Consider the following 12,118-nt stretch of genomic DNA (forward strand, 5'->3'; position numbering starts at 1 on the left):
AGCCATCCAGTTGTCATTCATCACTGAGCAGTAGCAACGCTGTCAGTACTCGATCTTCTCTTTGCCTTGCCTATCCTTGCTTTCACATCAAAGGACTCTAGCCTATACATCTTCTAGGGTCATTTGCTCTTCACTGGTGATATATTTATCGTCATGGATTTAGGTTTTTTGCGAGAGCGTCTGCGTCAATGTTTTGGTGCTGCAAAGTCCAAGCTGTTTAGCCGTGTCCAAGTTGTCCACTGGATTCCGTTCTTGTATTTGTTCTGTGGATGTTCTCTTTGTCCTCTTTGTTCTCTTTGGGACTACTACTACGAACAAGAATAGGGACAGCGAGCAGCCCTGTCGACTGACCCCAGTCTCGGTGTGTGAGCCGTCCATCTTGTATCACTCTACACAGGTCATTTGAGAACAGCTGTTTTTAATTATGCTCATTAGCTTAGTGGGGCACTCCATGGTGTCTCAGTATAGCTTCCGGGTGGTGGTCTGTCTATTGTGCATCGTCAAATGTTTTTTTTCCCGTCTAGTCTACGAAGGTGACGTATAGAGGGAGGAGTTTTCCACTCTCATGATTGCTCTATAATAATGTGAAGAGTGGAAATCTGGTCGACATTTGTTGTTCTCAATCTCAACGATGCTGTGATGATCCCTGGTCTGACAACTGGCCTCCCATTCTATCAGTGCTCTCTGCGTGTGTCTCGATAGCATGAGAGGGTAAACGGAACACTCGCCACAAAACACACTCGCCCCCTATTCTTTCCGCAGAATGCTCGCTCCCAGTGGTTCGTTTATATTCTCGTATTTGTTTTACTGAGGTTAAGGTTAGGAATAAGGTTATAGGTTTAGGTATAGTTTTACTGAGGTTACGTTTAGGACTAAGGTTAGGTTTAGGTATAGTTTTACTGAGGTTACGTTTAGGACTAAGGTTAGGTTTAGGTATAGTTTTACTGAGGTTACGTTTAGGACTAAGGTTAGGTTTAGGTATAGTTTTACTGAGGTTACGTTTAGGAATAAGGTTATAGGTTTAGGTATAGTTTTACTGAGGTTACGTTTAGGAATAAGGTTATAGGTTTAGGTACAGTTTTACTGAGGTTAGGTTTAGGAATAAGGTTATAGGTTTAGGTACAGTTTTACTGAGGTTAGGTTTAGGAATAAGGTTATAGGTTTAGGTATAGTTTTACTGAGGTTACGTTTAGGAATAAGGTTATAGGTTTAGGTATAGTTTTACTGAGGTTACGTTTAGGAATAAGGTTATAGGTTTAGGTATAGTTTTACTGAGGTTAGGTTTAGGAATAAGGTTATAAGTTTAGGTATAGTTTTACTGAGGTTACGTTTAGGAATAAGGTTATAGGTTTAGGTACAGTTTTACTGAGGTTAGGTTTAGGAATAAGGTTATAGGTTTAGGTATAGTTTTACTGAGGTTAGGTTTAGGAATAAGGTTATAGGTTTAGGTATAGTTTTACTGAGGTTACGTTTAGGAATAAGGTTATAGGTTTAGGTATAGTTTTACTGAGGTTACGTTTAGGAATAAGGTTATAGGTTTAGGTATACTGAGGTTACGTTTAAGAATACCTGGTGGCCACCGCTCCACGGTCGCCGGATTAGACCCGGGGCGAGCGTGTTTTGTGGCGAGCGTTCTTGCATTCCATGAGAGCTGTACCCTTTGGTCTCCATGGCCCGAGAAAAGCCGCAGCTCTCTCCACTCATCAGTCTTTTCTGTCCCGATTGTTCTCTACACGGGGAGCCCAAACTTTTCAGGCCGCGTCCCCCCCACCCCCGAGATAATTGGGGACATCATCTCTAAAGTCACTTTTTTTAAACGTTGAAAATCAGCTGTATATGGAACTGTACGGGTATGTGTGTGTGGGGGGGGGGTAATCCAACGTACATTCCTACTTTGACACGTACACACATGCAACGCACATGTGTACTGTACACACACACACCTGCCCTCACTGTTCTGTTATGAACAAACCCGGAGAAGTAAAATACAACAAGCCTGACCTGACCTCAAAAACAGGGCCAGTCAGCACTTTTCTACTCATTCTTTTCTCTCTCTCTCTCTCTCTCTCTCTCTCTCTCTCCCCCCTTTCTCTAATAGCTCTACCACTTTCCCTCTCTCCCGCAGACCTCAGAATCAGCAGGTTTTCCTGGTGCCCTGGGTTTCTTTAAAGAACGTTGACAACTGGTGTTTTTGATGCATTGCCATTATTCATGCCCTGTTGAGTAACCATAACCCCCCCCCCCCCCCTCTTTTCCTCCTCTGATGAAATTTCGATTTCATTGTCTTGGTTTTATGGTCGTTTGTATAGTTCCACGATGTCTCAAAGTGGAACCACAACGGAAAAAGTCAGCTCATGAAAAGTCAGACGTGAGTGCCGTTAAGTCCTATATTCACCGAATATTAGGACTCAGCGAATTGTCGCGAGCATGCTCGCGACAATTCCAACGGGACCCCGCGCCCACGTAAATATACGCTTTTGTCGTGTCATCTTCCATCTTGCTGCGGCGGCTCCTCCACTTCCTCACCCGGCGCGGTTTCATCTCACCTCTGTCTCTACTTAGCAGCTCCTCTGCACTGTACGGAAGTCCTGACGTCATTTTCTCAATTCCCATATCCCAGAAATCTTAGATTATATGCGTCACAAAAAACAATAAACAAATCGTCCCGGCCCGATTTTGTCAGGTATGTGACAAGATGTAACTCAACAACGTTGGGTTACATTTGAGTGTCAAGTCTGTGTTTGGAGAAGGAGGAGTCTAAAGTCTTTGCTTGACTTTTTTAAAGAAACATATTGAATGTGTGAGAATGAAGGCGTCTGTGGAATTGGCCTCAGCTGGCCTTAACCCATTTTGGGTGGGAACCCCTGTTGGTGTTTTAAGCATTATGTTATACTTTAGCTATTGAGAAATAGCAGATCTACAAGCTCAACGCGCGCCACCGAGTGGCACGGTACGAGCTTGTAGGTCTGCTATTTTTGAAAAGTTGTGAAAGGGGGGTCCCTGGAACTACATATTTTTAGATGGGGGGGTCCGTGGTCCAATAGAGATAATTCTGGGGGTCCTTGACATGAAAAAGGTTGAGCACCACTGAACATAGAAACATGGGTTTTTCAGATTTGTATTTGTCCAAAATGGGTTAATGGGGGACATTCATGTGATTTTTGAAAATGCCAATTAAATGATCCTATTCTCTCTCTCTCTCTGTCTCTGTGTCTCTCTCTCTCTCTCTCGCCCCCCAGGTACTGGGCTCCTCTGAGGAACCTGGTGGTCTCCCTGCTCAACTCCATGAAGTCCATCGTCAGCCTGCTGTTCCTCCTCTTCCTCTTCATCGTGGTCTTTGCCCTGCTGGGCATGCAGCTGTTTGGAGGACAGTCAGTATCACCCTCTGTAGAGTGTATCTCCCATAGGGCAGAGTCAGTATCACCCTCTATAGTGTATCTCTCATAGGGCAGAGTCAGTATCACCCTCTGTAGAGTGTCTCTCTCATAGGGCAGAGTCAGTATCACCCTCTGTAGAGTGTATCTCCCATAGGGCAGAGTCACTATCACCCTCTATAGTGTATCTCTCATAGGGCAGAGTCAGTATCACCCTCTGTAGAGTGTCTCTCTCATAGGGCAGAGTCAGTATCACCCTCTGTAGAGTGTATCTCCCATAGGGCAGAGTCACTATCACCCTCTATAGTGTATCTCCCATAGGGCAGAGTCACTATCACCCTCTATAGTGTATCTCTCATAGGACAGAGTCAGTATCACCCTCTAGAGTGTCTCTCTCATAGGACAGAGTCAGTATCACCCTCTGTAGAGTGTCTCTCTCATAGGGCAGAGTCACTATCACCCTCTATAGTGTATCTCTCATAGGGCAGAGTCAGTATCACCCTCTGTAGAGTGTCTCTCTCATAGGGCAGAGTCAGTATCACCCTCTGTAGAGTGTATCTCCCATAGGGCAGAGTCACTATCACCCTCTATAGTGTATCTCCCATAGGGCAGAGTCACTATCACCCTCTATAGTGTATCTCTCATAGGACAGAGTCAGTATCACCCTCTAGAGTGTCTCTCTCATAGGACAGAGTCACTATCACCCTCTATAGTGTATCTCTCATAGGGCAGAGTCAGTATCACCCTCTATAGAGCGTCTCTCTCATAGGACAGAGTCAGTATCACCCTGTATAGAGTGTCTCTCTCATAGGACAGAGTCAGTATCACCCTATATAGAGTGTCTCTCTCATAGGACAGAGTCAGTATCACCCTGTATAGAGTGTCTCTCTCATAGGACAGAGTCAGTATCACCCTATATAGAGTGTCTCTCTCATAGGACAGAGTCAGTATCACCCTATATAGAGTGTCTCTCTCATAGGACAGAGTCAGTATCACCCTGTATAGAGTGTCTCTCTCATAGGACAGAGTCAGTATCACCCTATATAGAGTGTCTCTCTCATAGGACAGAGTCAGTATCACCCTATATAGAGTGTCTCTCTCATAGGACAGAGTCAGTATCACCCTCTGTAGAGTGTCTCTCTCATAGGACAGAGTCACTATCACCCTCTAGAGTGTCTCTCTCATAGGACAGAGTCAGTATCACCCTCTGTAGAGTGTCTCTCTCATAGGACAGAGTCAGTATCACCCTCTGTAGAGTGTCTCTCTCATAGGGCAGAGTCAGTATCACCCTCTATAGTGTATCTCTCATAGAGCAGAGTCAGTATCACCCTCTGTAGAGTGTCTCTCTCATAGGACAGAGTCAGTATCACCCTGTATAGTGTCTCTCTCATAGGACAGAGTCAGTATCACCCTCTGTAGAGTGTCTCTCTCATAGGACAGAGTCAGTATCACCCTCTGTAGAGTGTCTCTCTCATAGGACAGAGTCAGTATCACCCTCTGTAGAGTGTCTCTCTCATAGGACAGAGTCAGTATCACCCTGTATAGAGTGTCTCTCTCATAGGACAGAGTCAGTATCACCCTCCTCTATAGAGTGTCTCTCTTATAGGACAGAGTCAGTATCACCCTCTGTAGAGTGTCTCTCTCATAGGACAGAGTCAGTATCACCCTCTAGAGTGTCTCTCTCATAGGACAGAGTCAGTATCACCCTCTAGAGTGTCTCTCTCATAGGACAGAGTCAGTATCACCCTCTAGAGTGTCTCTCTCATAGGACAGAGTCAGTATCACCCTCTGTAGAGTGTCTCTCTCATAGGACAGAGTCAGTATCACCCTCTGTAGAGTGTCTCTCTTATAGGACAGAGTCAGTATCACCCTCTGTAGAGTATCTCTGTACTGGGAGATGCTTTCTTTTCCTGTCTTATGCACCAAATCCCTCCGCGTCGCAACTCCCCCATGCAGAATAGGGACGCTGGGGTTCCAGTATATGGTTGAATAATTGATTGAATACTTTATTAGACAGAACAGCAATTGTGGTACATGTCAGACATGTGGGCTAAAAGGATAACACAACAGCCCTATATTATACAGAACACATATGCTATTTGAAAGCAAGGCAAAGGAATAGAGGTTAAAAGGAATTTATTGTTTACGCTTCGGGGGGTGGTGAGAGGTTTTGCGTATATCCAGGGAGGGGTTGGAAGAGGACTGGAGAGGACTGTGGAGTACGGAGCACGGGAGTATCACTGAGGTCTGAGGAGGATCTGACGAGTCCACCGACGGGGGGAGTCGACGTTCCAAAGCGCCGGATCGAGCGCCAGATCTCAGCGATCTCGTATTGCCTTTTACGGCAACGCGGAGCAGCTTGGGGCTGATTGGCGATCGACCACTCACAGTGCTGCTGTGCTGAGGGAGACCCCCCTCCCCGGCGGCACCCCCTATAAAGCCTGTTGTGATGACGTGCGGAAGAAGGAGGGACTTGGGAACGTGTGGTCACACAACATTGACAAGACAAATGTCATAAGGGGGGTCCCTTATGGCGCAAATATATCTGTGACCCCAAATACATGCTGCTTATTTGCCGGGTCCATCTATGACCACTGCAGGCATAGATGCTTTCACCATTCTGTTGTTGTCGATGAGATGGATGAAATCCAGTCGTGTCTACGTTAATGTACTCGCCCCTTATCACATTCTGGACGGGAACCGCGTTTTGGGTGTTTTAACTATAAAGCATTATTTAGCTATTGGAAAAGTAGCAGATCTACAAGCTCTTACGAGCTTGTATAGGTCTGCTATTTTTGAAAAATTGTGTTTTATTCTTGAAGCATATATATATATAGGTGTCTCTGTAGTCTCTCTCTGTGTCTGCCCTGTGACAACCGAATGGTGTTGAAAAGGTGCGTGTCTCTCTCTAAACCCTCCTCTCACAGGTTCAACTTTCCAGCGGGAACTCCTTCCACTAACTTTGACACCTTTGCCGCAGCCATCATGACGGTATTCCAGGTATACGATCGAGCGACGCCAGTTTTTTTTTTATTATTCGGTGAAAGTGTATTTTTTTTTGGTCTGTTGTGCCTTTTTTTATGTGTGTGTCCGCGAAACTAAACGTTGCCAAATACATAATGGCCGGCAGTGGCCGGCCGGCCTGCCGCCGCGGCCTGCATGAGGTCTATGGAGCAGATTTTGTTCGTTTTAGCAATAATAATAATATAATAAAAGTGTGACTCATAAGGAGTGTATGCATGTGTGTGCATGTGCGTGTGCGCACGTGTGTGCGTGCGTGTGCGTGTGTGTGTGTGTGTGCGTCTCTCTCTCTCCCTATAGATACTGACGGGAGAAGACTGGAACGAGGTGATGTATGACGGCATTGAGTCACAGGGCGGAGTAACAGACAAAGGAATGCTTTTCTCCATCTTCTTCATTGTCCTTACGCTCTTCGGCAACTGTATCCTCAACCCCTCTCTTTACAAATTTGCAAATTACGATAATATCGTAGTTGCAAAGTAGGCTAACTGTATAGTGTATATTATACACTGTACAGTTAGCCTACAATTCAGACACTCATGAGCGACTTACAATAAGCAAGGTAAACACATGCATCACATGCAGAAAGACATATAAGGGCTCCATTTTCGTCCTCTAGGTATAGTTTTACTGAGGTTAGGTTTAGGAATAAAGTTATAGGGTTAGGTATAGTTTTACTGAGGTTACGTTTAGGAATAAGGTTATATGTTTAGGTATAGTTTTACCGAGGTTACGTTTAGGAATAAGGTTATAGGTTTAGGTATAGTTTTACCGAGGTTACGTTTAGGAATAAGGTTATAGGTTTAGGTATAGTTTTACCGAGGTTACGTTTAGGAATAAGGTTATAGGTTTAGGTATAGTTTTACCGAGGTTACGTTTAAAAACACCTGGTGGCCACCGCTCCAAGGTCGCCGGATTAGACCCGGGGCGAGCGTGTTTTGTGGCGAGCGTTCTTGCATTCCATGAGAGCTGTACCCTTTGGTCTCCATGGCCCGAGAAAAGCCGCAGCTCTCTCCACTCATCAGTCTTTTCTGTCCCGATTGTTATATACAAACTTTTCAGGCCGCGTCCCCCCACCCCCAAGATAATTGGGGACATCATCTCTAAAGTCAAATTTTTTAAACGTTGAAAATCATCTGTATATATGGAACTGTACGGGCATGTGGGGCCACGTTAATCCAACGTACGTTCCTACTTTGACACCTATCTATATTATACAACATTTTTGAATAGTTCAGCTAGCCTCTACATTGACACGTTGGGGGCTTGAACTATTCAAAAAAAAGGCAAAGAAGTTTAGGGATAAGGTTTAGCGGTGACGAAAATGGAGCCCATGGTATAGTCAGTGCCTCGGTAAACTAGGACCGCAGGTACACAAAGGACCTACACTCAGGGTAAACAGTACTATCAAAATAATAATAATATGCACATGCACATGTACATATTATTATTAAGTGGTACTCGAGGACTTACCATTTTAGGACATTGATGAAGATGATTCTGTTGACTCTGTTGTTGTTGACAGTGTTGGGGGAGAGGGAGTTGGGTAAGTATAAACTTTAATCATACAGAGCATAAACTATACGAAATTGATCCAGAAAATAATTATTATAGCAACATAACACATAATTGTGAGTATTATACTGAGGATCAATATAAAAACTTAAAAGTTGAAGGTGTATACCTTCAACTTTTAAGTCTCAATTATACACTTTAACTGTAGGAGCCTCGAGAAGAATTTTGGCGAAACAAAGGATTATTTAGCTAAGTAAATTCAGCATTATCGCCCTTTCCGAAACCTGGCTGAGTGATACGTTAGAGCTCAAGGTAGAGATAGACGTATATGAACTTTACACTTCAAACATTTTAGGTCTGTGAGCACAGACCTAAAATGTACCCGAGTTAAAAGCACAACTAATACGTTTTGAGAATATAATGGAATGCCTCACAATTGAACTTACGCTAGAAAAATCTAAAAAAGTCAGAAATCCCGGATCCTGCTTAGATACATTCATCAGCAATCTAGACCTCATGTTCTCCAATCTAAACAACAACAAAGTGCACATAATATGTGGAGATTTTAATGTGGATTTATTTAATCCACATTAAAAAAAGCAAGATAACAGCATTCATTGACTCCATGTACAGTAATAGTCTATTCCCTGTAATCACTAAACCTACCAGAGGAGAATCCGTGGATAACCAAAGGGATTGAAAACGCATGCAAAAAGAAAAACATTCTCTACAAGACATTTCTAAAATACAGAACCGCGGAAACTGAAGCCAGATACAAAAATAAATTAATAAATATTATAAGATTGAGTAAAAAGGATTATCACCACAAGCAACTTGAACAACTTAAAGGCAATATACAAGCCACGTGGAAAATATTAAACAATATCATAAAAAAGGTGCACGCAAAGGGGATCTTGACTTTATAACACAACTGCCTTTAAAAATGTAAGTACCGAAATAAACTATTCATTCATTCATTCATACTATCAAAATAATAATATGTACATACATATACAGTATGTATATATATGAACTATATATAGGATACCAGGTAATACACGTCATCAGCGAACATACTACCCTAGGTGGGGTTGGCGAAAGGGTCTTTCTTTTTTTTTATCACTTCAAATTTTATGAATTTTTGAACACTGACAAAAGACAGAAACATACAGTACAAACAAGACATGACAAAACGAAAACAAAACAAAAAACAAAAGAAATCAAATAAAATCGACATTGCGTTTCAAACCTTGCATGTTACATTACACATTTCCAGGCATTTGCTGTTGTTTCTCATTCCCCCCCATATCCATATTCTGTTCAGTCTTAAATGTTGTCCATTTGGACCATTTGTCCTCCATTTTCTTCTCCCTGTAGCCTCAGACGGCGTGTCAGTTTCCCCATGAGACGTATCTCCTGAATCAAATCCTCCCCATTGTCCCTGTGTTGGAGGTTCCATCTGTCTCGAAAGGGTCTTTCTGTGTGGAGTTTGCATGTTCTCCCCGTGTCCCCTATAGGGTAGGTATACCCTCACAAAAAACATGCAGTAATCCTGGTCTCTAAAACTACCTCCCCCTGGCCAGCCGGTGGCGCCTGATGGAGGGGAAAGGAACTGGTCGGAATAACACGCTACGTCCAACCGGGGAACCTCCCCCCTGTGAATACAAGCAGCTTGGACTCCTCATGTACTCTTTTGCTCTCCCCAGGTTGGCAGAGGGAGTGTATAGCAACGCCGGATTACAATATAGACAATAGGCACTGGGTGAAAAGAAATTGGGGTTGTCCCCGATCGGATCGGGTGATCGGAAACCGTGGGCCGATCACGTCATTTACAAACGATCGGAAATCGGATCGGGAGCCGAAAAACGTGATCGGGACATCCCTATAGTATCGATATTATATCCATATCATGATATTTGACTGGATATTGTCTGATTTGGGATATCGTACTATATTGTGTGATATCAAGTGATATGGTATAAACGCGTTCTATGAAATAGAAATATCGGATCGGGAAATCCCTAATATCCAGTGACTACAACAATAATTTACCTGATCTCGAGGCCTACAAAATCGGGATTTTTAAAAAAAATTAAAAAAAATAATATTATCAACTAGTCAACTATAGTACCAACAAGGTCGACTAGTGGATTTACTCTAGTCGACTAGTAAACTTTACTAGTCAACTAGTCGACTAGGAAACTTAGTCGAGTAGTTGCTTAATAAAAAAAAATGAGCCTGCATCAAAAGCAAGAAACCAAGGTCTGCATGGTCGACATAACTAGGTCAGGTGCTTCTCTCCCTCTCTCTCTCTCTCTCTCTCTCTCTCTCTCTCTCTCTCTCTCTCTCTCTCTCTCTCTCTCTCTCTCAGTTTGCTCTCTCGGACCACCTGCCTTTCTTTCTATTCTCCCTGTCCTGTTGCAGTACTTAACACGTGTGACCCACAGACACTTTGCTCAATGTATTCTTGGCCATCGCTGTGGACAATCTGGCCAACGCTCAGGAACTCACTAAGGTAAACATGTTACACACTATGACGTCGCTGTCGAGGGGCATATAAAACCGTGTGTGTGTACGTCCATGTTTAATAAAAACATAACAGTGTTATTAAGGGCCTGGAAACCAGACACAAAAATCTGCCACAGGAAAATAAATTCCTTGGGGGATATATATAGGCCTGGCACTTCTCAGTTTTGAATTACATTTCGCTCACCCCGGAATTGTGGGTGACTATTCAAAGTGAGACTTATTTTGCGGAGACATTGGAGTCCGTTTTTATAAATTCCAGACTAATATCTGCGCAGTAACGCATTCATATTAGTCTGGCCATGCCAGTGTGTTGCGCAAAAAAGCACAGGCTCTCACAATGCGTATAGCACCGCGACACGTCGTTGTGTGCTCGGCTGGCTCGACCGCTCGCCCCGGCCCAGGCCAAAATATATGAATGCTTCAAAAGACTCTTAAATAGACGATGATGACGTTTTTTGCTATATAGCCGATCCTCGCTATAGCTGTTTCTTTTCTTTTTTTGGGGGGGGGGGGGAGGGGTCATGTTCTCCAAGCGAAATAGAACAATAGCGCCCGGGTGGTTTTAGTGGCAGGTTATGACTATGAGTTAATAACTCTACGCTTGTGCTAAAGAACTCGCACTCACTTGGTTAAAACGACAGCTATAGCTGCTATCATGCTGTCCTAGATATACTGTAGACCTTGGATAGCGTTGTCCAGTGCCTTTGTCATGTCTCCTGGCATGGCTCCAATAATCATCTTCTCTCTTCATTGTGTTTGTGTGTGTGTGTGTCCTCCCCCACTACCCCCCACCCCCCCACACACACCCCCAAAAAAGGACGAGGAGGAACAAGAGGAGGCAGCCAATCAGAAGACAGCAATGCAGAAGGCCAAAGAGGTGGCGGAGGTTAGCCCACTGTCCGCTGCTAACCTTTCCATTGCAGCGTGAGTATACAATTGAGAGACACGCACGCACGCACGCACGCACGCACGCACACACACATGCACACACACACACACACACACACACACACACACACACACACACACACACACAGTAGTATAGACTAGTACCAAAAAGAAGAGCCAGAATGAGAATAAGGCAGCTACGTGATGAAGTCTTTTTTTTTTTAAATATAATTATTTTATCCCACGATTTTGTAACCCATTTTTCACCCCTGTGTCAATTATCTAATGTGATCCTGGGCTCTATACACACCCTCCGCCAACCTGGGGAGAGCAACGGACTTGAACTCATGCTTCCTTCACGCATTAGTGTCCAAGTTGCTCGTAGCGTGTGGAAAGGAACACGTTATTCCAACCAGTTCCTTTCCCCTCCATCAGGCGCCACCGGCTGGCCAGGGGGAGGCAGTTTTAGAGACCAGGATTACGGCATGTTTTTTTGTGAGGGTATACCTACCCTATAGGGTACACAGGGGAGAACATGAAAACTCCACACAGAAACACAGTTTGGACAGTCTTATTGTCAGTATCAGTCAAGAGGAGACACACACACAGTGGTATAAAGATCCATAACTGACAAAGACCCGCACGGGTCGAAACGTTGTAAGTTCTACAGCTCATAGAACTGAAGTCCAGTTAAAACTCTTAAAGAGTATCTCTCTCATTCAGAGAGAGTACTACAGCCACCATGCATAGCGGCCAGCGGGGGGTTGCATTTCCTTTTGTTTTCATCATAG

The 12,118-nt window shown here is 43.9% G+C and overlaps 1 protein-coding gene across 1 annotated transcript in view; it reads left to right on the plus strand.

The window, feature by feature from the left end:
• The window catches only part of cacna1ab (calcium channel, voltage-dependent, P/Q type, alpha 1A subunit, b), a gene marked incomplete at both ends in the record, with an annotated part of 241,854 nt that overhangs the window by 153,081 nt on the left and 76,655 nt on the right, over positions 1-12,118 (plus strand). Inside the window, 5 exons of the mRNA XM_080760544.1 lie at positions 3,240-3,371; positions 6,302-6,374; positions 6,696-6,816; positions 10,358-10,425; positions 11,257-11,363. Of these exons, the coding sequence (XP_080616670.1) occupies positions 3,240-3,371; positions 6,302-6,374; positions 6,696-6,816; positions 10,358-10,425; positions 11,257-11,363 (501 nt within the window). The remainder of the gene's footprint in view (positions 1-3,239; positions 3,372-6,301; positions 6,375-6,695; positions 6,817-10,357; positions 10,426-11,256; positions 11,364-12,118) is intronic.

This window comes from Protomyctophum bolini (assembly GCF_963924005.1).
Source record: "Protomyctophum bolini genome assembly, chromosome: 3".
In the NCBI taxonomy this organism is placed as follows: domain Eukaryota; kingdom Metazoa; phylum Chordata; class Actinopteri; order Myctophiformes; family Myctophidae; genus Protomyctophum; species Protomyctophum bolini.